Genomic DNA, 25,313 nt, shown 5'->3' with positions numbered 1-25,313 from the left:
CCCTATTTGTGATATTAACAGTGTAATAAATATGTATTTGTCACCTTTTTTTAGTACGTAACTATGTCTTTTGCGCATGCGCGGAAAGGTCGCCAACAGTTGTGACTGTCGAAGTAGGTTGCCAAGCAACCCCGCCCACCCAGTGCAGCATCAGCATCTCGCTCTGGGTGAATGCGGTGACGCATTGAACAAATATTACGGACACGTGCTACCATAATGCGCTGCGCAATTTGATCTTTCTAAAACGGAGTCAAGCTGAAACTGAATCGGATAACGTTTAAATTTACGCGTAAAGACATCATGCGTGAATAACACACGCACTCAAAGGCACTTCAAGTCTGGCGTGATTACGTAGTGATGCTCATGTCCGGGATACGGACGGGACGGGAGTCCTCGTGACTGCGGAAGGAAAAGTGGGAGACCATAGCTTTATTATTTATTATTCAAAACAAGCGGATGCACGGTGGGAGCAACATAGAGAGTTCTTCGCAGCATGGAACCAGCCAACTGAGAGTTCTTCGCAACTGGTTCCATGTTTTCATTTCCTTTTGCTGTCGATTGTTCCCTTTTCTCTTCTGAAACCGCTGTGCTTCATGAGACGTGTTTTCCGAGTTCAGGTGGGGGCTCTGAGGCTCTCTAGTGGAAACCCGGTGAACACACACTTCGATGAGAGCAGGACCTGTCTTGATTTGTCCTCCTCCGCGGAGTAGCCAGAAGGCCGAAGCTGCTCCGCTCGCTCGCGGATGCTGCAGCCACTCGGCCTGCTAAAGGCTCTGGGTACCGCAGTGCCGCGGTGATGGGGAGAGAAGGACGGCAGGTGGGCGATGGAGCGAACCAGATCAAGGGATGTTGGAGAATGCAGATGTACGACGCCAAGAATAAATGTTGACACAACATAAGTGTGTCTCGTTGCGTTTTAACAGCTGTGGACTTAATGTTAGACCCTAACTGCATATTTAAAGAAGTATTTATACATGACATATTAAACCAAGTAGCATAGTTCCACAATTTAGGAAGTTTTTCAGTAGCCATCATCATGCCCTCGCCGTCGGACTCCAGTAGCGTGGCCTCGATGTCAGGGTCTCGAGCTTTGTCTGGGAGTCGCAGAGGAATGTCTGGGCGGACCAGTGCGCGTGTGCTGCTCTACCTGGGCTTGTGTCACCTTGCACTTGGGGCCATGGTGCTGGCCTTCAGCTTCACAAGCCTTGCCTTCACCTCATCACCCCGTGTCAGACAGTCCTGTCCTTTCTGGGCTGGTCTCTTTGTAAGTTTCTTTGATAGTTATATATATATATTGGCATGACGTGTCCTATAGTGGAAGATGCTGTATTTGATCTCTGCTGTCGGTCCCACAGGGCCATTTAAATACATTGCAATAATTACATAATAATTTATTTTTTCAAACCTGTATACCTTTCTTTATTCTGTGGTACACAAAAGATGATTATTAGATGATAAAAGATGATTATTTCTTTTATATATATATATATATAAAAGAAAAACAAAGAAGCTGTACCCTGTTTCATATCTCATATAGTTTGTGTGAAGAACTGAAAATCTGCCCCTTAAACATGTTTTTGTTGTTAGGTTGTGGCGTCAGGAGTAGTGGGTGTGATATCATGGAGGAGGCCCTTCACTCTTGTTGTACGTATCTTTATCATCTTGACAGGATGTCTGTGTGTTTGTCTGCTCCTCTTAGTTTTTGCAGTGATGCTGATTTTGTTTCGTTCAGGTTTCGCTGTTCATGCTGCTGTCTGCAGTCTGTGTGATTCTCAATTTGGCTGGTTCCATGCTCTCATGTCAGAATGCACAGATGGTCAAATCTTATGTTACCTGTCAGGTATCTTCTCTTCTCTTCTCTTCTTTTCTCTTCTCTTCTCTTCTCTTCTCTTCTCTTCTCTTCTCTTCTCTTCTCTTCAGATAATATCCATGTGTTTGTTCCAGGTGGAGAATAGTCTGTGTCTTTGCTGTGACCACAAGCAGACATGCCCTCCAACAGAAGATGAGACACTAGTGCTCTACCAACATTCAGACTGCCACTCTGTGCGTCACCAGCTCAAGGTTGGGTCCCTTAACTCTTATAGGGTGTTCGGGATGGTCCCTGCCCCTCAAGGCAAACACTGCACCCAAGGTGTCTGAATACGTGTGAGTTTAACCATTATATTATATGTGTGTGCAGGATCTGCTGTTCAGTGCCTGTGGTCTTAGTATTCTCTCTACCATTATCTGCACTCTGTCCACGGTCACCTGCAGCATTCATATCTTCTCGTTGGACCTAATGCATCTAGTGAGACAAAATCCACTAAATCTTTGCACTAAAACACTCTTTTTAAATAACTGAATTTTTCATTAAAATGTTACAGTGTGTAGATACACTCTTGGCACTTTATCTCATCCCACTCTGTTTGTTGTAGCTGGCTCCTCATCGGTCTCGCTCTGTTAACCCAGAATGCACCACTCCTCAGGATGCATTTCTCAGTAACATGATGGACTTTGAGGAGTTTGTTCCACCCATTCCTCCACCACCTTACTACCCTCCTGAATACACCTGCAGCTCAGAGACCGATGCACAGAGGTGAAAACACACACACACACACACACACACACACACATACACATTTTGGCTTTTGTTTTCCATAATTTTGTGCACTTTCCATTGACGTTTCTTGTTTCATATTGAGCTAATCAAATCTCCTAGAGCTACCTCTAAAACTAAACCTTTCAGAAAAAACAAAAATGTTTTTATGGTATTTAGTATGTTTATTAAGGTCGCTTACATACTTGAAATGCTCTGACGGAGTATTGCAGTCTTTTTTCACAATCTCTTTTTTGTTCATATGAACATTTTTAAATTTTAACTACACTTCTTCTATCATGACTTTTCTTGTAATGATTACTTTTTCTCATGCCTCATTTTTCTCTGTGTACCTGCAGTGTCACATATAATGGATCAATGGAGAGTCCAGTGCCTCTGTACCCAACAGACTGCCCTCCTCCTTATGAGGCAGTGATAGGTCAAAGGGCTTCCAGTCAGGTACATGTATGCATTGAGTGGTGTTAAGATGACGTATTTTGATGTCTTGACTTCTTATTCAAACCAAGATTTTTTAAATGTTTTTTTTAATGCTGCAGTAATTGGACAACGAAAAAAATAAATAAAAACAGTCAAAATAGTAATATTGTGGAATATTATTAAATTTAAAATGTTGTATTTTCTGTTAATGTATTTTAAAATGTAATTTATTCCTGTCTTGCCAAAGTTGAATTTTCAGCAGCCATTACTCCAGTCTTCAGTGCCACACGATGCTTCAGAAATCATTTTAATTAGCTGATTTGCTGCTCAAGAAACTGGTTATTATTATCAATGTTTAAAACAGATGTGCTGCTTAATATTTTTGTGGAAACATAATACTTTTTAAAAATATTTCTTTGATGAATAGTAAATTCAAAAGAAAATTTATTTGAAATATAAATCTTTTGTAAAATTACAAAGATCTTTACTTTCAGTTTTGATCAATGTAATGCATAATAGCTGAATAAAAATATTTGTTTCTTTAAAAAAAAATTATGGTATCCTGCTTTGCATAATTTTGTAAAGAATTGTAATTCTCATCATTTTGTAATACTGTGGTCATGATGTCACTCTCACTGTTCGTAGGCCACAGTGTTTGACACTCAAGCCAGTGAGCTGTCCGGAGAGAGAGGAACATCCACAGCATTCAGTGGGGAAGGTGAGTCTTGCCTCTCGTCTGTTCATCCTTTAGCAAACTGTTTCCAAAAGCATAGTTCACCCAAAAACTAACATAATTTACTCTCCCCTCAAGTTTCTTTCTTTTATTGAACCTAAAAAATGTGGGTAAGTAAACAGTAGTTGGTCCCCCATTGACTTCCATAGTATGGAAAAAATGAAAAACTATTGAAGTGAATGGGACTAGAAACTGTATAAATGAACTATTTGAGAGTGAGTAAAGGATGACAGAATTTTCAATTTTGGGTGAACTATCCATTTAAGATATATACGTTTTTGGTAAATCAGTCACAAAAGGACAGCCAAGACACAGTTTTGTTTGCATCGTATGGTATTTACGTGCATTTCAATTGCATCTCCTCTGATCACTTATGTTCAGATTTTGTCAAGACATCCATTTTTTATGTACCATCCTACATCATTTTAAAAGGATACTCACTCCCTCAAGGCACCCTCAAGGCATCCTAGGTGTATATGACTTTCTTCTTTCAGATGAACCCAGTCGGAGGATTTATAATGCAGCTTTATAATGCAGGTGAATAGGTGTTATATTTCACTGGTTCAAAAGAAATCCAATAAAGTGCATCCATCCATCATAATCGATTCGCTTCAGGAGGCCTTTATTAACCCGCTGGAGCTGTGTGGGACACTTTTTATGATGGATGCATGCACTTTATTGGAATTCTTTTGGATTATTGAAAAATAATACCCATTCACAGCCATTATAAAGTTTGGAAGAGCCAGCACACTTTTTAATATAATTCTGATTGGATTCATCTAAAGGAAGAAAGTCATATAAGGCTAGGATGCATTGAGTGTGAGTAAATCAAGGGCTAATTTTCATTTTTGGGTGAACTGTCCCTTTAAATGACCAAACTATGTGTATATGTGTACATTTTTTATACTTTCTCTCTCAGTGTCAATGGACAGTGGCTCTCTATTGATGTCTGAGATTGTGGATATTCCAGATGACAGCTCCCCATCTGAGGACTCCTGCCTCATGGAAGTGGGTGTCGGTGTGCGGGGACGGCCACGGGGGGGCAGCGAGGGAGGGGAGGCGGGAGAGTACGCCAGCCTCCGTTCTTCCACACAACATCCTGAGGGAATGATGGCCGTTCCTTCTGGAAGGCATTGTTTCAGAGGCGAGAGATCCAACTCCTGCTCTTCCCCAAGCTCGCACAACTCCTCTACCTACAGGTAGGAAAAAGTTGCATTTTTAAACCTTTGATGCATACGGTCACACCAGTGTGATTAGAACATTTAGTGCATCACATGCTAAGTGTAATTCTGGTTTCATGCTTTGGCTGGTGCTGAGCCAGAGAAGGATGTGTTCATTGCTTGTCTTGTATCATAGCTATTCAATGTTTTCAACCACAACATATTCAGTCCTATAAAGTCACATAAGTACTACACTAAAAAAACTGTGTAGAAATAAATTTTCCTAGTAAATGGCCAGGCAGAAAGAAAAAGAAGTAAAAAATTAAAATAGAATAACTGAAGTAGTATTTTCTTGTAAAACATACTCCTATAATCTTACTAAACAAGATTTCACAGTGTAGAAAAATATAATATTTTGTAAAATACACTGATGCCTATGGAAGCATCAATAATAATTCTTTCAAACTTAAAATGACAACGTTTAATTCATATAGAAATTGTGTAGGTAACAATAAAGTTTACTCCCGAGTTCAAGTCCCGGCTCACTGATCTTTCTCGATACCACCCCCCTCTCTCACCCACTTCGCTTCTTGTCGACCTACTGGCTTATGTAAATAAAAAAAAAAAGACAAAAAAAATACTTTTCAGCTAAACATTTTCTTCACAATTTCCTCCCCAGGTCTCCAGTGTTGAGGCGTCAAGCTCTGTTGGCGAGTAGCTGCTCTCATTTGGAGTTCTTAGCAGGATCTAAACCTTCCTCTATCCCAGAAATCCGAGTTCGGCCCTGCACACCCTCCCGACGGGACTCCTCATCTGCATTCACTAACCCACCTACCACAGCCCCATCAGGTCCTGCTCAAGACCGGCCGGACCACACAGTACCAGTGCTCCTTCTGCGGCCAGGTTTCCATGAGCATACTGGACGTGAAAGAAAAGACAGCGATGGCTTCTTACCTCTCTTGAGGTCACACAGTGAACCAGGACTTAGCTCTTCAACTGACACAGGTATGAACATACATATGTAACAGACTACAGTTGTCAGGAATTTACCTGAAAATGTGAATTTATGATCGCCACTGAGTTACTTACTTACTCAGTTACTGTTTTCTTCAAACCACTCTGCAGAATTAAGATGTGTTTTTGTGTGTGCTTTTCTGTCTTCAGGTGATTTTAGTCTCTCAGGAGGCAATAAAGGAGTCAGTGAGGGGGGATCCCAGACCTCATCAGAAACAGGTAAGAGTTTGTCACAGGGGTGATTACTACAAGAGAGAGAGTGATATTTTATTTGTGTACTATTATAGATTTTATTTAACTTTTTTTTAGTTTTCATTTATATTTAATTTTTACATTTTCATTTTATGTTTTAATTGTAGTTTAAATTTTAGTAATGTTATGTACAGTCATTTTTTTCATTGTAATTTTTATAACTTTTTTAACATTTCAATTTCTGTTTTAGTTTTAATTCAGTTTTAGGTTTTATTTCTAGTTAGTAATTTATTGCTTCATCTTTAACTTATTTCAGCTAGTTCTCGAAGAAAACATTTCTAATTTTAATTTAGTTTCAGTTTATATTTACACATGTATACAAGTGTATATAAGGGCTATCAATTGGTTAAAATTGTATTATCTAATTAATCACATCCTTTTTCTGTGATTAATCGCGCTTAATCACACACTTCATGAAATTAAGCATAAACCATTTATCTTGTCTCAAATGTTTATTTTTTTATCATTTGCTATATCCAGAAAAGTAAACCAAAATATTGATATACTCTATTTTCTGCAAGATTTTTTCAAGATAAATTTAGGTGTCTTTCCAAAAAAGTACTCTTAGAAACTCCAAACGGACACCAAACAACCAAATCATACAAGTAGCCCATATGAAAGCAAGTATGTGTACAATGCAACAGCAGAAAACCTAAACACAGTCAAGGGATGTGTTGAAAACCCATTCAGTCTGTACTTCACACAGCGTGACGCAATCACAGAATATGACAGAGCTTGTGTTTTAAAGTGAAACACACTGGAATGAATAATCCACTGAAGACGCTGTTCTCGCTGCAACCTCTGAAGTAATCAGCCTGGTTTACTTTATATTAGTGCTGTTTTGGATGGATTTTTTGAATGCATTCGCTTCCTGGATCATTGGACTGAAAACTTTCTTGGAGTTTAGCAGCTTAAAATTATCTGATCGCAAGCAGAGAAGCCAAATTGGGTCAAATGGTTACAATCTTTTATTTTCATTAACCTTTTTTATAATAATTATGGTAACACATAATACATGTCTAATGTAAACAAATTTTAAGCAGTCATATTATGAGAAATCTAGTTTTTTCAAGTTCATTTCAAGTTTCAGAGCTGATCACTTGCACACTTTTCATGCAAAAAACAAAAAACATATTGAGACAAAGCATGTTCTGAAATATTCTTGGAAGCTCAGAAATGCCTACTCAATGCATGACCACCTGCATTTATACTGGTTACACCAGAACAGAGATAAGAAACTTTTTGGTTGAATGAAACCAACCTTACAAACAAGCATGTTTTTTTGTTTTACTTTTAACAAGGTTTTATTTAATTGGTATTTTATTTAATAATAAATAAAATACCAAAATAACATGCAAAGGTAAAAATAATGACTTAAGATTATTAATATTATTTTAATAACAATCTGTCTCCCAGCTCACTATATTTGAATATTTAGGTTCTGTTACCTTTGTGGCACAGGGGTATCGTCTGGAGCTGGTTTGCTGCCTCGCTCCTCTTTGGCACATCCTGCTTCCCTACCCAGAAAAGGTAGCGTTAAGGCTGTAAGTACCCGGTTACCCACAAAACAAGTCCCAGCCACCTCGCTGTGTTTACCCAAAGACTGTGCACGCTCACTTGGAGACCTCAAGGTTAGTCTTTTTGATGTCAAGGACCACGACATCTGCCGATCTCCATTTCTTCTCAATTTTACCATAATGGTAGTATAAGCAAGTAGACAAACATTTTCAATTTAAATTACAGGCCACCAAGGTTTTAGTGCAACGTTTCCTGCAGAGATCCAAACGTAACCTAACCCTTGCAACTGAACATGCTGGAAACTGTACTCAGGGGTCTAAAAGGAGGACAGGAAGTGAAGGCCTGCCGTTAGATCAGGTAAAATATTGCCAATACCACAAATAAAATAATTTAGTTCAACTAGAATTCTGTGTAGTGCGCTTTAGGATAAAATTACCCATTACATTTTTCTGTGAAGGTGCTTCGTAACTCTCTGGGGACCAACAGGGGGCAGCAGCAGCACGTCCACCACCACTGCCGTGGACACCATCACTCCCACAGTGACAGTCGCCATAATGCCCGTCGCCATGATGATGACCCCGTCAGAGCTGGGGGAATCCACTTGCGTAGCTGCGGAGACCTCAACTCGACATCCATTGCATCACTGCGCAGACTCCACCCACCGTCACACGGATCATCAGGGGCTCTTTACTCAGAATCTGCCCTCTGAAATGGGGCGGGGGGTTCTGGAATTGATCACTGCTGGATTTAGCAGAGAAAATTTGAGGAAGAATAACAGGTGGGAAATAGGTTTTAGATGAGGACTTTACCTTGCAGAAAGGGTGATTTGAAGGGTGTTTGGAAAACAGTATATGTACCATTGGTGAAGTTCTCAGCTGTTCTTACCGTAATAAAAGACTGAACAGTACACCAGATATAATGGAGTTCAACCCTTCAGACCTGCTGCTCTCTGTGCCAGACAAACTCTGGTCCATCTGTTTTATATTTCCCTTTCTGTTTGTCTCCATTTAGTGCTTTTTTTCTCGCTCACTGTTTACATGGATGTGGAAAGAATGCAGAAACTCTGACACTGTTCTTTGTCTTCACAGCTCATTACAATACACTCATGCAACTACAAACATACAACCATATGTTTGGCAGTAACAATGTTTTGAACTTGGGGTAATTTAAATGAATTAAATAATTAAAAGGAATTAAGGGATTTCAATGGATTTAAGGGAATAAACAAAAAAAAAATCAGTAAAAGTAATAGCAACATCAAAAGAAACATATTTGCAAATATTATTTACATTTAAAATAGGGACACATTTTATTTTTTTGGTATGCCTAGTATGTCGAAAATGTAAAATGTTTCATATTTTGTCACATTCATTTGAATCACAGAAATGATTCAGAAATTCAAAATGAAAATTCATCATTGTATTTTACTGTCAGTCATTTAGCAAATATATTAAATGTCAGATAGTAAATGTTAAATACATTCTTTCACTGGAAAAAAAACTGAAGATCAGCCTAAGATGTAATGTTTTAAAACTTTTTGTCATCCGAACAACGAACGGAGCAATGTAAAGAATATCAAATATTGGGAAGGACAGTTTGGCCATTTCTAAAATTAGATTGTGGATCATGGTTACAGCCCTGCAAACATAAATACTCAAATGTGGTATTAACTCTTTTGTAACAAGAGTTACCACTAAACACTTTTCACTAACTGACCATAAATAATTCAAAAATCATCTTCCATAAATAACCCGGCTGTTTAACCTTGAATTGTCTCAACAGCTAGGGTTGATGCAGCAATGGATTCACTGGCTTATTTATTTAATTTATTTATTGTAGAAGTGCATGCATGCCCCCCCCCCCAAACAACTAAGATATTTTAATTGGAGCTTTGATCTTTTGCATCTGTCTGTCTCTCAAGGTGTGGACTCTAGCTTCCCAGCCTGTGTAATACTTTCCTAGAATGTCTCTGCATGTATTGAGAAGGCTTGTTGTGTCTTTTTGATTGTACACCAAATGCACTAACACACACAGATACACAAACATGCTTGGGACAAAACTAGATGCCACTAATGCAAAGAAACTTAAGGGAATTTTGGATTTTATAATACAGATGATTCTCTGGCAATAAAAATACTTGCACAGTTATGTAGTCATTGAACTATTTCAGGAAGTTGGGACCTTCTATTGAACGATACCTATGAAAACTGAACGCTCAATGGAACTCAGAAAATGATCTGTCGATCTGATATGTTCAAGGACTTTTCAGTTTTCTGGACAATTTGGGAATAATGCATTGGAAAGTTAGCCCTGGACTTCTGGTGTATCTGGCTCTGTTGTATTTGGAAATGGATGTACATCTGAAGGAATAATTGCAGTTGTCAATTTGTCAATTGTTTAGAAGTGCTTTTGAATGCAAGCTAATGGCTTTGAATCAGTAGCAATGTTGCTAAATAATGCATTCATACTACATGTAAATAACTTTGATGCACATACTCTCATGCTCACACACATTCTGCAACTTTGAAGCACTGAAACCAAGTCTGGAAAAGAGCTTGATATTCTACCTCTTGTATTGCATACACTGACATGTTATGGCCCAGTGAAATGTTTTAATTAATTTAATGATTTTATGGACTATTTCTGAAAATACTTCTACACTGATTGATAAAAACACTGTTATTCTGGGAATGTGATGCCTAAAAAGAACATTTATAACAGCTCTTCATGAACTTTTGATGCAAGTTATGTAGTTACAACAATAAATATATGCACATCAAATTTATCACTTTCACTGTCATCTTCTCAGGTGTTATCCCTACTTTTTCAACACTCATTTAAAAAACAAAAATGTACATTACATTTTTTTGTTCGAAAGGTAAAAAGCACTGGTGATAAGTTGTGTCTGATCTGTATATAAATTTTCTTCATATTTCATATTTGAATCAGATTTATTTAAATGAATTGGTTAAACTTGTTCACAAAACCAGGGGTGAAGCGGGAGCTCATTGTGCTGAACCAGAGATTTCACTTGCAAAATTTTGTGAGCTGCGATATGACATTACATTTAATATTGTTCCTGAGACATCCAGACACAAAGAACAAAGATCCTACGTTGTATAATTCTATAATCGTGATATACGCGGTTTCAGTTTCGTGCAGCCCCATTCAATATAATATTTTATACGATTTTATTAATTTATTCATATATTTACCCTGTGCTGAATGACGTGTTCACAAATTACTATTATTAAAGCGCAGTCAATTAAATTTACATATGCCACGACAATGGTTAGAGAGTCGGAATCGCAATCGAAAGGTTGTGGTATCACTTAAAAAGTGGGTATCACGTAGTACACCACTGTAACGTTAGTTATTCATCATTTCAAAGTCTGTGCTTTTATTAAAGCTTCATTTCTTGATAGATAGGTAATCCATTTTTACCTCTTTCCTCCTGTGTCTCATGGTTCCCTCGCTTCGCGCGCACTGAAAAAGTTTTCCAAACAAATCAGTCTCTTGCATACTGTCTATATATACATGGTAGACTATGTTGACTAATTGGGCAGCTGGTATACTTGATTGGATGCAGATTTGCAATTGTGTTGCCCTAGGTGTGGTATGTAAATTTTACTCTATATATCCAAAGGAATAAATTGTTTGTCCTCTGAAATTATTAGGCTTAATTATTATACTGCTCACACAGCGCATAATAAATTAGGTGGACAATTTTCACCTTTACCAATATTTTTTTTCTACTCTGTAAAATGCAACAGAAATTACATTTCTAAGGTGTGAGACATTTTGCAAATGCACAAGTATAGACAAAACATTCTTAAATATATTAATATAAATAAATATAAATATATAAGCACACAGTCCACATACCTCTCCCAAAACCCATGTGCCAACTCCATAAACATGTCCTAATGTTTGGATTGATTAGACCCGCTCATGTATGTCATGAAGTCCCAGAGCCCAGCAACTGTATCTGCAACACGCAGTTTACGCGCATTTATTATTGCCAGTGACGATGCGTCCCCGCATTCAAGATTTATCTCGCCCAGCTGACCGGGAGCCTTGCCGCCCTCTGTGCCCTCGGTATTCAGCATCTCGAGACTGGGTATGGTGTACGAGGATGCGGTGGCGAGCATCAGCACACACACTAGTAGGCGCCACCACTGGCCGTCAGTGAATCCCTTTAAACGTCCCATTGGAACCTTGGAATCTTTCATGACTTTTTTTATATATAATTAACTATGTCCGTCTTCAGCGTTTACATTTGCATAGCTAGGCTACTAACCCGAAACAAAATCCCTGCGCGCCCATGTGTTTCAATCGTCATGCTGTTGATTGTAGCCCATTCCACTAGTAAAAACCACCTGACGTGAAGAACATAACTGGATTACAATTTGAGGAACGCAAGTACTTAGAGTTTATGATTAGCATACTGTTATTTATTTATTCGTTTATTTTTGACAGCTAGACAACCCCATAATTGTATAACTTAATATAGTAGTAATATAAGAAATAAATGTAACTTTTTTTTAATGTAGAAACTTTAGTAAATATTATCGGGCGAAATCTGAAAAATTCGGATCACAAATCTGCTGAAGGAGAGAGGCGGAAACATGCTTAATGGACAGCACTTTAAGCCAATCACAGCACACATTGGCATGTTTCCGGAAGCACACACGTGTTGGTCTTTCACTTCAGTCCTAAACAATGCAGAGAAAATAACGTTGTAACAAAAAAACACAGGTTTTGTGACACTTTGATACAATCTCTGCCTTGCGGAGTTATTTCGGGATGGTCTGGACAAGCAGAGTTTGTTTCCGGAAGGTTGGTAACGTTGACCAGTTTACCGAATGACATTTTAAATAGTTAACGTTAGCAGTAACCCGCCCTTCACATGCTCCGTAGTTTCTGTGTGTCATTAACAGATCGTGTAGCAGATGTTTATGTTACTAATTCCTGTTACAAACTCGATGCTTCACTCTAAGCACTTTTATCACGCATCAATAATAATAGCTTAGAAGAAATACCTCATGTGTCTTTCATCTTTTCCCCAGAGGCTGTAACGTTAGTGAATGTGCAGGTTCAGGAAATGTAAAAATTATTTTTACCATATTAATAGACACATATTTATGCAAATAGTGGAACAATGGCTCAGCAGACTTTTGCCAAAAAGTTTGGACTGACGACATTTGAAATTGCCTTTATTTGACTTAGAGTTTTCATGCCTTCAGAGGTGAAATACGAACTGTTTCTCGAACATAATGTCCTACTAACTTTATCTGTGTCTTTTATTTCAGTATGGCAACTTTGTGGATAATATTCGGCTTTATGTGAGGGGTGGGAGTGGAGGAATGGGTCTGCCCCGTTTAGGGGGACTTGGGGGAAATGGTGGAGACGTTTGGGTGGTGGCCAAAAAAGACATTACACTGAAGCAAATCAAGGACAAGCACCCTAACAAACGATTCACTGCAGGTGTTGGTTCAAACAGCAGGTAAATCTAACAGATGTGTTGTAGGTCATTCTTTTGTCAGGAGAACAGGACCGTGCAGAGACCTTTGGAGGGGCAGGTGCTCAAAGTATAAAAGGAGCACATGGAACAAGGTTTAAATAGCGCGGTTCAAAATAGCAATACAAAAATATATTGTGATGCATTCCTTGCCGATTTGCGTATCGATATGGATGATTATGTATTGATACGGCAGCAAATGATGTGATGCAGTTTTGAAAAAGAAAAAGATTAGAAGAGACAATTTTAACTTTAAAAGTAAAAAAAGAAAAAACAAATTCCACCTAATAATAGCTTTGGGATTAGAAACTGAAATGTCTTAAATTGTCCCAACCTGATGGCTTTTTCTTCTCTGTTCTACAGAATAATTAAGAACAGCTGTTATAGTAAAAACTATAGAAAAGCTTATGACTCTACATTTTCCTCTTTCTCACCAGCCTCTGCTTACCTGCTCTTTCTGTCACTTGTGCGTCTACATTTGCCTCTTTTTCTTCCTCTATCTCCATCTCCTCATCTGATCTATTACTTTCCAGTCTCTGTCCATCTAGGAACAAGGCACTATCTACTATTTCATTATCAATCTATTATTTTAACCATCACTACTATTCTTGCACCTAATCAATAAGTCCACCTTAAATATTGATACAAAACAATAAACAACTGAGTCTTGCTATGAAAGCACTGTATAACTTATATAGGCTTATGTTTTATTTATTTTTCCTTTTTATTCAAAACAATTCAAAACATGCTTAATATATAAGGAACTATCTCGATTCTCAAACGTGCAAGTAAACGCGTTCTGCACCTTTATAGATTGTTATTTGATCAATAAATGGAAAGGTAGTGTAATCTATTAACTACACATAAAACCCCGACTTTATAATATTTAATATTTATAAAATATTTTTAATACGACTGGATTTGTATTTAATGTAAATTTTAATAACAATATTGTAAGTTACTTATTTTAAGACTTTCATTTTACAGAGAGTAAAGAACATTTACATTATCAAATAACATTTTCATTCAGTCTAGCCAGAGTTCAGGCACTCTCAAAAACTACCATTAAAATCACTGAAGCACTTTATATTACATTATGCACATCAGGATTTTTTTTTTTGTTTTTACTCTCTCTCTCTCTCTCTGAAGAAAGAATTCGCTAAATAATTCAGTCAGCGAGCAAGTGAACAAAAACACCTCTTTTCATGATGACTCTTCTGCACGTCTCCGATTGGCCATTGCATTCGCGCAACAGAACCGTTGATTGGTTATCATCATGAAGTGTTGTACGAACGTCTCTGGCTCAGCGCCAGCCAGCGAACACAGATTTGAATTTAGCAGCTGATGCTGAACGATCTAATCACAACAGTGTGATTATATCAAATATATAAAAAATATTATTCTGCGTTTTTTTTGTTTTTGGTCGTTTGGAAGCTGCATTTAAAATCAACTTGGCTCGAAAATCTTTGAATGGGCATGACGCCTCTGCCCTCGATGCCTGTGAAACGTTTCTCCCTCAAACAGCATGCTAACTTTACTCTACACTACAGGCTACACACTGCAATATAAACAACATATCTGCATGTTCTCACATCACGTCGTTCTTGTAAAATAATAATAAGTAAATAAATATCAAAATCACTTCGCTGAGAATGAAACACCACTTACCAGCTTCCGCGGTGCTGAAAATATCCTCTGACAATAAAAAAAGCGCATGCGGCGTGACAAATCGTCCAGGTCAGATGAGGAGGTAGTCGTCGTCAGGTCAAAGGTCATGTTGGTCATCTTATTGACGGCTAAATTATTTTTCAAAATTTTACTAATATTTAGATTGGGCATGAGCAGGTAATCACAAAAGGAAACGTTATGGCAAAAAAAAAAAAAAAATTAGAGGAAATATTGCTTTGACAAAAGGGCACTTTGGGCACCAAAGGGCAAAGGGGCAGGTGCTTAAGCACCCAACGCCCCCCCCCCCCCCCCCCCCCTCTGCACGTGCCTGCAGGAGAATCTGATGTGAGGAGCTTGGTCTTCTTCTGATATTGTGAAAGCTTATTTGCCCCATGCAGAGGATATGATGCATTCTCAAATTTTAAAAGTTGCCATTAAATTTTAATGGAGATTTAGCATGTCCAAGCTACTTTTTTTTCTATATAACAAAACGGCACAGCAATCCCAAATGTCAAGTTCCAGAAAGCAGTCTATAAGACTCATGAACTGTTTTCCAAGTGTTTAAAAGTAATACAAGTGGGGGTTTATTGTTTTTTTTTGAGAAGCAGATTGCAATGTAAGAACATCATTCAATATTATTCATCGAACCTCTTGACTTCCACCTGTCAAGTGTGAGGAAAGTGAAATGCTTGTTTTTGCACTTCTTCTCACATAAAACTGTTTAATGAATTTTAAAACCAGAAAAGCACATAATAAGTCATTTACTTTTTTTGTAAATGGTGACAGATTCACTTTTTGGTGAACTAGATGAACAAAAATCACAAATAATTGCTCTGCTATACAATACAATGTGAAAATGTATTTATTTATTTTTTGTCAGTATTCATGCTCTGAGAGGGGCTAAAGGAGAGGACAGTCAGGTCTGTGCACCTGTTGGGATCAGTGTTACAACGGACAATGGGAGAATCTTAGGTAATTCCATTTAAATCCCTCTATAACATCTAGGTCATCACATCCCTCATATCACTTCATTATTTTATTTGACATGCTTATTAGACATACTTTGCACTTATATCAAATGCCATTGTATGTTGTTTCTTCCATTTCATACTGCATTCTGTATGTCTTACCTAATGAGAATAAAACATTTTTTCTCATTAGGAGAGTTAAACTGTGAAGGAGACAAACTTTTGGTGGCCAAAGGGGGTCACGGCGGCTCTCTTCACTCTGGGTTCTTACCCAGTAAAGGTCAAACCAGACAGATACGGCTTGACCTTAAACTCATTGCAGATCTAGGACTTGTAGGGTGAGTGTCTAAACAGAATTTGGACTGGAAAAGTATTGCTATAAAAAAAGGTGTAAAATTACAAAGTAAATGACATAAAGAGCAAAACATGATCTAGGAATAATAACCAAAATAATGCATAAAACAAAAATACATAATGAACCAACTATATTTGTTACATAAAAACTTTTAATATTATTGTTTTGCAATAGTAAAGTTGCTCAGTTTCATAATTGTGACCCCTCTCGTTTAATTGTTTTTTCGTTCCACTAATATGTATTTCATTTTTTTTTTTTTTGACAGGTTTCCCAATGCAGGCAAATCCTCTTTGCTGACTGCCCTGTCGCATGCTAAACCAAGGATTGCCAGCTACCCCTGTGAGAACTGATAATCAGTTACAAATATTAGTTAAACCAATGTAGTGATATATATATCATATGCATGAATGTGTGTATGCATACGTGTGTATGTGTGTGTATAAAACTGCCACTTTATTGCCACTTTTGCAATAATCCCTTTCCCTTGTTATTTTCCTTTATTGTACTTCTGCAGTTACAACTTTAAGACCTGAAATTGGAAAAGTTATGTATGATGATCACAAGCAGGTAGGATGACAAGCTCTCCTAAATGTGATGGAATGATAGCACTTAGCACTATACTGGATGCTTCTTAACAAGCATGGTTTTGACCTTAGAAAAAAATTCATAGTGTGAATTAAACCAAAAATTGCAATATACAGTTATATACAATAATACAGTATGTACAGACATACAATAGTCTGTACATATTTATTGAACAGAGCTTCAGCAAATATTATTTGATATTACATAATAAACACTTTGTCAGACTGATGCCAGAGTGAGTTACAGAAGTTTGTTTCTCTCTGGAGGTTTCAGTAGCAGACTTACCAGGACTCATTGAAGGTGCTCACGTAAATAAAGGGATGGGACACAAGTTTCTCAAGCATGTGGAGAGAACCAAGCAGCTCTTGTTTGTGGTACTGAGTTTTGCCTGTTACCTGAACTTGAATGTCAGTGGCTGTGTAATAGTAATAGTAATCCCATGTTTTGGTGTTTCAGGTCGACATCTGTGGGTTTCAGCTAGCTAGTAACACCCCTTTTAGGTCTGCATTTGAAACTGTGATGCTTTTAAACAAGGTAATAATATACACTACTGATTCTGCAAGGATGCATTAATTGATCAAAGGATCAAATATTAAGAAATGTTTCTTGAGCACAGCACCAAATCAGCATGTTAGATTGATTTCTGAAGAATTGTAATTATCAGAAGGATCATGTCAGAAGGATCATGATTTAAGGGGAAGTTGTGGCCTAATGGTTAGAGGGTTGGACTCCCAATCGAAGGGTTGTAGGTTCTTGTCTCAGGCCGGACGGAATTGTGGGTGGGGGGAGTGCATGAACAGCTCTCTCTCCACCTTCAATACCACGACTTAGGTGCCCTTGAGCAAGGCATCGAACCCCCAACTGCTCCCCGGGCGCCGCAGCATAAATGGCTGCCCACTGCTCCGGGTGTGTGCTCACAGTGTGTGTGTGCATTTCGGATGGGTTAAATGCAGAGCACAAATTCTGAGTATGGGTCACCATACTTGGCTGAATGTCACTTCACTTCACTTCATGTGACTATAAAGACAGGAGTACTTAAATTTCAGCTTCACCATCGCAGGAAGAAACTCCAATTTTAAATTGAATAAGAAAAGTTATTTTTAATTGTAAAATATTTTACAATATGTGTGATTTTGCTGTATTTTTATCACATAAATGCAGCATTAGTAAGCATAAAAAAAACTTTTGAATGGTAATGTGCATATAAATACCTAAAACAACCACACACATACACAAACAAGCACACACATACACATATATATAAACTCTTTTCTGAATGAAATGCTTCTGCATATACGATTGTGCTGCATGAAGTGCTCTTTATTTTCTCTGTTATTAAGGAACTGGAGTTGTATAAAGAGGAACTTTTAGGAAAGCCAGCGATCCTGGTCATAAATAAGATGGACCTCCCAGAGGCGCAGGGCCTTCTCCGAGAACTGGAAGCTCACTTAGAGAACCAAGAAGGTAGGTTTTTTAGAAGCAAATGGGCAATTTACGGGCTATTTATTATATAGGCCGTTCAAGCATATTAGTCACAAATTACTAAATACATTTTTGTGTTATTTTAAGGATAAAGTGGGTGCTTTACAGAAATTGTATATCACAACAGCATAGGTTTTATCAGTTAGTGGTTGCATTATTGTTTCATTTAACATTCAATAGGGGTTACCTGCAACAAACTTCCGTATTCTGTAAAACAGGTCACATTGCTTTCATTTCAGATCTTTTGTTTGTACTTATATTATGTACTTGTTTTACTCAAGATGCTTTCAAAGCAGATACCATAAATGGTCAAAACCAGTGTCCATCACATATGCAGATTGATATCATTTCAGATATTTGAACTCTCGAATTTCTGCCACAAGTCAGTTTTGCTGAACTGCAGGCCTTATGTGATTTCATTGCATTGAGCTTGATGGCTGTGTACAATAAACACCGTTTTTCTCAGTTGATAACTCTTTTAAGTGATGCTTTGCTTTCCTAGAATCAAGCCATCGCTTTGCTGAGGATGTCATCCCTAAAAGCCTAATGTGTTTCACGCATGTCGTCCCAGTCTCTGCCACAAATGGCCTTGGTCTGCACTTGCTCAAGTCTCTCATCCGGCAATCACTTGAGGAACAGAACGTCACAGAAACTGAGGGTCAGCGCAGTGAGAGGCTACTTAAGTTGGGAAGGGAGATTCCCACTTCATCTATACCTAGCCGGGGGTTTCCTCAGCCGACCTGAGATGCCACATACAGGTTCGGTTATGTAAATGATCCTCAGGGATACTGTTTAACATTTGCGGATATGTGAAATATGTAATTATATGAAGTTAAAGAGCATTCAACAGAACACAAACAGCACATTTCACTTAAATCGGTCTATATTGTACAGAGTAGGATCTGTGCCTTATATGTGTTTAAATGTTGCATACTGACGCCAAAATGCTGACCTTTGTGTCTGGGTAAGCTTTCATGTAATGCATTCCTTTGAAGTTGGTTTTACTTTACTTTACTTTACTTTATTGGTTTATAGTAATGTGGACAACCTCTTTTAATCAAAAGAGCAGCTTTAGCCTCTACGGCTAATTTCCAGCTGTAGTCCCCAGCCAGTTATTAATTGGCATACATCAATAAATACATTGCAATTAATACAAGGCTTAAGCAAGAGCTTAGACAAACAAACAAGGTGGTACAAAATTGAAACAGACAAGCAGGCACAAATTACAAAGACATAAAAGCAGGTCAAGCAATAAACTAGAGAAAATTGACACCAAAGATAATCATGCAAAGGCCACATTGAAGCACATATAAGACATAGCATTGAGACAGTCAGCAGAGATCAAGTGGCAGAAGCATGATCATGTCACATCTAGTGCGCACATCACATCTAGCATATTAATGTGTGCAGGTGTAATTGTCGGTTAGCCAATTTTTAAGGTGTGCAGTAAAAGTCGAATACATATGTATGTTTTTAATTGTAATGGGCAATGAGTTCCAGTTATGTATTGCAGTAAAAGAAAATGATAATTGACCAAATGCACTTTTTCTTAGTGGGATTACTAGGTCGCCACGTGTGGTGCTTCTGGTATTATGACTGCTGTTATTACGTTGGATTATGAATTAATTGAAAGGAGGCGGAGCGGTATTATGTAAAATTTTGTGAACCAGACAAATATTTTTGTATTTGATTACATTTTCCCAGCTCAGCAGTTTATAGTTTTTAAGGATTATACAATGGTGTAAACTGTTAGGCTTCTGGTCCAAGATTTTAAGAGTTTTTTTATAAATAGTTGCTAGTGGCTTAAGTGATGAGCTGTTAGTTTGTCCCCAGCTTGTCAGACAATATGTTAGATGTGACATAATCATTGCATCCATAAATAATTTAGCAGCATTAAAAGTAAGGGCACTTCTAATATATCTAAAATTAGCTAAACTAAACTTGACCCTATTGCAGACTTTCTTAATATGTGTTTTAAAAGAGAGATTAGAATCAATAATAACGCCCAGATATTTAAATTGTGGCACAATAGTAATGTTTTGACCCGAAATTGATATGATTGACACACTATTACATTGTCTTTTTGTAAAAAACATTCCCACAGTTTTATCTACATTTAATTGAAGACATGAGCGATTTAGCCAATTGGTGATCTGGTCCATGGCTTTGGTCAATTTTGTGGCAGCCAGATTTTTTGTCTTGGCATGCACATAAATTACAGTATCATCCGCGTACATTATTGTATTGATGTCAGGGCAAACTGATGGCAAATCATTAATATATAGACTAAACAAAAGCGGGCCAAGTATTTTTTAGCTGCTCTCCCAGTCTGATCATGCTGGTCTGGTTTGCTGGTTTTAAAGGCATTTTGGTAACTTGTCAGTTTGTCTACCAGCTATTCCATCTGAACAGGCTGGGAGCCAAGATTAAATACTGGTCAATGCAAAAAAATATATACATTTTTATACATTTTACCCAACAAAGTAAGATGGCTACAAATGCTCTCTGTGAAAATTATTATATTCTATACTTAATTCTATAAAAAGTGGCCACCTGGAGTTTTAGCCATTGCTTGTTCTCATTCAGTTAACCTCTCTGTTTTTCAAGGTCTTCACCATTTTTTTTTTATTTGTGTAACAGAATCAGAGCTCTACAGCCAACTGATTTTTCATGCTGTTGTTTGTAATGTAGGTGTTTTATGCCTTCATGAACTGTTTAATGCTAGATTAATCTGCACCAGAGTAAAACCAGGTAAAACACTTGCAAGTTCAAAACTATTTTTTTGCCTATCATAAATGTTTTTGTCCTTTTGTCCACTTGCAGACATGTGTCAGCTCCACCATACGCCACTAGATGGCACTAAAATCTTGCAGGTGGTTTGCAGGCCAAACAAGGGCATATAGGCTACTTTTCATGGTAAACTCAGACAGTGGACTTATTCAAAGGTTGCAGGTGCTTTGATCTTTGTAAAATTTGTATGCATTGTTAGATCATTTCAACACTCTGGAAACGACAAGAACATGGATTTAGTTAGAAGACATTTTTTGTTTGGTATCCAAAACCAGTTAACACCCCAAACCAGTTAGAACTGCATTTTATCCAGTTAATAATTTAAGTATTATTTGTTGTCTTGTATCATCCAAGAAGTTGGAGGAGGAAGGGTTGAGAGAAAGCAGGGAGATGAAGTGATCTGAATGAGCAGGTTTTATTGAATAATCTTAGTTCCGTCTTTTTCAGTGCTCAGCTGGACTTCATCTGACCACAACAAATTCAACATGTGTTGAATTAATGCTATAGAAAATTACCGCTTCACAGCATCATCATGTGATGTTAAATAGAATGGAAATGGTTTCACAAAGACAACTATCACTTGATACCACATAATCGTAAGATTAATCTGCAATTGCAAGCATTACAAGAGCACAGATAATAAAAATAAATATCAACAGATGGTTAAATGATATGATAAATGATTATCAATTGGAAAAAAAAACGGTTTAGTATCTGTATGTAAATATACAGTATGGATTCTCTCATTAAGGTTCACACAGATTGCTAGAATTTAATTCCTTTCAGCATTTTCTCCACATTCAAACTCATTTAAACATTTGAATAATATAGTCATATTAGGTTATTACTTGCAAAATTGGTTTGTGATTCATACAAGACATTCACATAATTATTTTGGGCACATTTAACATTTTGTATAGCAATTTACAACCAATAATGTTTATTCATTGTCTGCAATATTTCAACCATACCTAACAATAAAGTTTATCATGGAAATCAATAGACAAATGTGTATTTTTTTTTTTTTTTTGCTTAATTAAAGATAACCATAGATGTATTCTGTAGCATCTCATTAAATTCAAATAAAGGTTTAACAGTATAACATACCAGAAGGCTGAAGACAGATGCAGTTGCTTTTAAATTGAATTCATGTAGTCATACAAAATCTCAGGATTAATTTACCAGCAAACGGAAGCAAACCACCAATAGAATCAGAGAGGAAGTACTGGAAGTGAAAAATATGCCCAGACAATCACTAAAACAAGAGAAATATACATATTAGTACAATGTCAGCTGCACTGGAAAATATCAATTTCATCTCATATATTTTGATGCTGTATGGTTTGAAATATAAAGTTCTATTGTACCATTATAAAACAGCTAGTTGTGGTCCTGGCTTCTGATTAGTCAGCACCAATAGCTGATTGTTATTTTTGCCGCATAGCAACCTTATGTATACATTGTGTGGAGCACAAGCTGTTGTCAGACTCACTAGATTATTACTAAAATTAATGGCAAAATGACTGTTTGGAAATGTAAACTGATATTTTCTACTGACACACTACAGCAAAAGATATAAGTAATTGGCATAAACCTTTTTTGGGGTGAAAATACTAATGTGCCTAAGACTTTTGCACAGTACTATACTTCACAACTGACATTGTTCCTACTTTATAAAGAATGCCCATACAGTCATTCACAGCACTGATTAAAGACAGACAGTGACAGACAGCACTCATTTTAACTATATATCAGAGTGAATGACAGAGATATAGTTAAAACATTATATGTGGTTTTATATTAAACAATGACACAGATTATGAAATACATTTATTAGCCTTAGAGTAAGGGAACCTTGGGAAATTAAAGCATCTGAGGAGCGTGTGAAAGCTATGGATTTAGTTGAAATATTTTTCATGTTATCCGTAGTTTTTTGTGGCTCTTTTTTTATAGTATCGGTTCAGGCACCGTTTAGGCACCAGTACCGTTTTAAAAGTTTCGATATGGCACCGGTATCTCATACCTGCAAACTAGTCGCTTTTCAGCGAAAATCGCAGTTTTGAATGGGAAAATGTCATCCACGTGAATCGTGTAGATCCGAAGAGTTTTTTTTTTTTGACGGAGGAGGGGGGTCTTCTGCGGTCTTCCCTACTGCGGTCTTCTTTACAAACATCTTTGGTGATACAGGATGCGAGTCATTTGGTCAATCACAGTCAAGATAACAGCAGCGTCATCTTTGAAAATCCCCTGGCTGCAGCTTTTCCCGCGGATGAATTCGCTTCTATTCACGCCTACTTCTAGAACCTACTGCACGAGAGTGATTTGGCCAATCATAGTCAAGATAGCGGCAGCTTTTCCGCGGATGAATTCACACTTTGGACACTGACATTAGTTTTGAGGTAAGTGCTGTTATCTGCCAACAATATAATTGTTTTCTCTAACGTTGTTGTTAGTTAACATGTTTAAACATTAACGTTATAATGGAAGTGTCGCCTAGTCAGTAGTAAGATCAGCAAATTGTGTTGTTAGCTTACAATGTTAGTTCAATGTCACTCTGAAGGATTTTGGCAAGGCTAAGTTATCTCCTCCACTGCATTACTGTTAATTTCGTTTACGAGTACTTTTCGTCATTATTTTCATCAACGACATTTTACACCTTTATAATGACAGCATTTTTATAACCGTTTTGGTCACATGTGGTCGGGGAAAAAAATTATTTTGATTAATATGCACGAGGGAGAGAGAGCAAGACGGTGAAGGTGAGTGCGTGGCCGGGGCTCTCTCTCTCTCTCTCTCTCTCTCTCTCTCTTGTAACTGGTCTTTTGAATTTTTTCTGTATGAAATAATAACGTCATATCATAAATGATAGGAAACCCAGCAACAACGATTATCCGTTTCTCTTCCATTTTATATATCAATCTTATTTGCATGTTAAATGATGGTGCTGGCAGATAATGACTGAATAGGATGCATAAAATGTATTTTCTTCCTGGGGGGGGGGGGGGGGGTTACTAAAAATGTCACCTTTCTCAGTCCTTCTGAGTTTGCAGGTATGTATCTAAAAAGCCCAATCGATACCCAACCCTAGTTAAAGGTACCTTCCATGAACTGGTCACTTCCTGGTGCACCTCTTGGAAGAAAGGAATTAGAGGGTGGTACTGGCAATCAGCACGAGCAGCCTCCAGTAACCAATCGTCCAGCCTCGAGCGTTCGGGGCAGGGTGGAGGATTCCACTCAAGCCCAATGCTCTCAGCTGACCAGATAAGCATGGCCGTCAGCTCGGGATCAGACTCTGCAATGCTGGCATTCCCAGGGGAGGCAACGTAGCCGAATTCTCATCTCCCGACTCAAGCCCGCCTTGTGATGTGGCAGTCGACATTTTGTCATACTCGGGAGCTCCGAATGAGACGTTGGGAATCTGGTGAGAAGGTCCAGCAAACTCACCCGGAAATTAAAATAGCTGCAGCATTTGTGATGGGGAATTGGCCCAAGGAGGCTGGCTCGTCAGGGAAGACCACACAGTAACCCTCAGATCACCCTGTCCACCAGCCAAAGTAGGCCTCTTATGAGAAGAGGAACTAGATTGGGGTATGGCCAAGGGGACTCTATACCTTTTAAGGTAATCGAGTCTCCATCTTTATGCCTAGATGGTCATGTCCCCGCAATGAGAACATGAGTCGTCCATGAACGCAGTCCCAGCATGCTGAAAGCCCAGACACATGACACAGCGATCGTGGCCATCACGAGGAGCCATATATCGACCGCACTGACATCTTTTTGCTGCTCCTTATATATATCCACAGAGTGGGAAGGAGCTCACAATGCAAATTCCACAGACCAAGGTACACGGTGTACCATTTACTTGTTTTATTACCACTCAAAGGGGATTGGGCTCTTTTTGACGAGACCCCTTAGTCAGTCTCTTTCAGATATAACGTCGTAAGTGACTGACTGAAAGGGAACCCTGATTTCACTACAACTATAAGCTCCACCAGGCCTGGTTATATTTCATTTTCCCCGTTTCAGTCCACCTTGGACACAGCTGCTTCAACACAGCTTTCAAAATATACTTGACCATGGATGAGAGAGGATGGACGAGTTTGACATGTGCACAATATCACTTAGTGGACACTTTTGTCTCAACTTTCATCTTATGTCTGGGTGGACACAATAATTGGGCTGTATGTGGATCGAGTTCAGACTGTTGCAAAACCTATGGCCAAAGTGCACTTTGAGCTTATAGGGTTAGTTGCC

At 37.9% G+C, this 25,313-nt stretch overlaps 3 protein-coding genes across 4 annotated transcripts in view; 2 read left to right on the top strand and 1 right to left on the bottom strand.

Moving 5' to 3' along the window:
- The first annotated feature begins 71 nt into the window (after nt 1–71).
- LOC128031055 (protein ENTREP3-like) lies at nt 72–10,488 on the top strand. Of its 2 annotated transcripts, none has more exons than XM_052619271.1 (14): nt 72–1,264; nt 1,588–1,644; nt 1,733–1,840; nt 1,945–2,061; nt 2,180–2,287; nt 2,415–2,575; nt 2,935–3,034; nt 3,659–3,731; nt 4,666–4,945; nt 5,586–5,911; nt 6,071–6,139; nt 7,634–7,803; nt 7,916–8,047; nt 8,148–10,488. In XM_052619271.1, exons 1-14 carry the CDS (start codon nt 1,037–1,039, stop codon nt 8,397–8,399), a joined length of 2,181 nt encoding a protein of 726 aa, XP_052475231.1. In that variant the 5' UTR covers nt 72–1,036; the 3' UTR covers nt 8,400–10,488. The 2 variants fall into 2 exon arrangements, with proteins under 2 accessions (XP_052475231.1, XP_052475232.1); XM_052619272.1 differs by having other exon boundaries at nt 73–1,264; nt 4,717–4,945.
- A 1,873-nt stretch (nt 10,489–12,361) lies between these two features.
- Nucleotides 12,362–20,827, top strand: LOC128031073 (GTP-binding protein 10-like). The gene is made up of 10 exons (XM_052619289.1): nt 12,362–12,529; nt 13,003–13,196; nt 15,760–15,851; nt 16,041–16,185; nt 16,468–16,541; nt 16,717–16,769; nt 17,054–17,161; nt 17,244–17,321; nt 18,128–18,251; nt 18,772–20,827. The coding sequence occupies exons 1-10, from the start codon at nt 12,497–12,499 to the stop codon at nt 19,011–19,013; spliced, it is 1,143 nt and encodes a 380-aa protein (XP_052475249.1). The 5' UTR covers nt 12,362–12,496; the 3' UTR covers nt 19,014–20,827.
- A 414-nt stretch (nt 20,828–21,241) lies between these two features.
- Nucleotides 21,242–25,313, bottom strand: part of LOC128030206 (meprin A subunit beta) — a 38,636-nt gene continuing 34,564 nt past the window's right edge. Inside the window, exon 14 of the mRNA XM_052617678.1 lies at nt 21,242–22,314. Coding sequence (XP_052473638.1) covers nt 22,233–22,314 — 82 coding nt within the window. The 3' untranslated portion in view covers nt 21,242–22,232. The remainder of the gene's footprint in view (nt 22,315–25,313) is intronic.

Source organism: Carassius gibelio, chromosome A16 (genome assembly GCF_023724105.1).
Source record: "Carassius gibelio isolate Cgi1373 ecotype wild population from Czech Republic chromosome A16, carGib1.2-hapl.c, whole genome shotgun sequence".
Taxonomy (NCBI): domain Eukaryota; kingdom Metazoa; phylum Chordata; class Actinopteri; order Cypriniformes; family Cyprinidae; genus Carassius; species Carassius gibelio.
The sequence above is the reverse complement of the archived record's forward strand: the minus strand, read 5'-3'. Positions and strand labels throughout refer to the sequence as shown.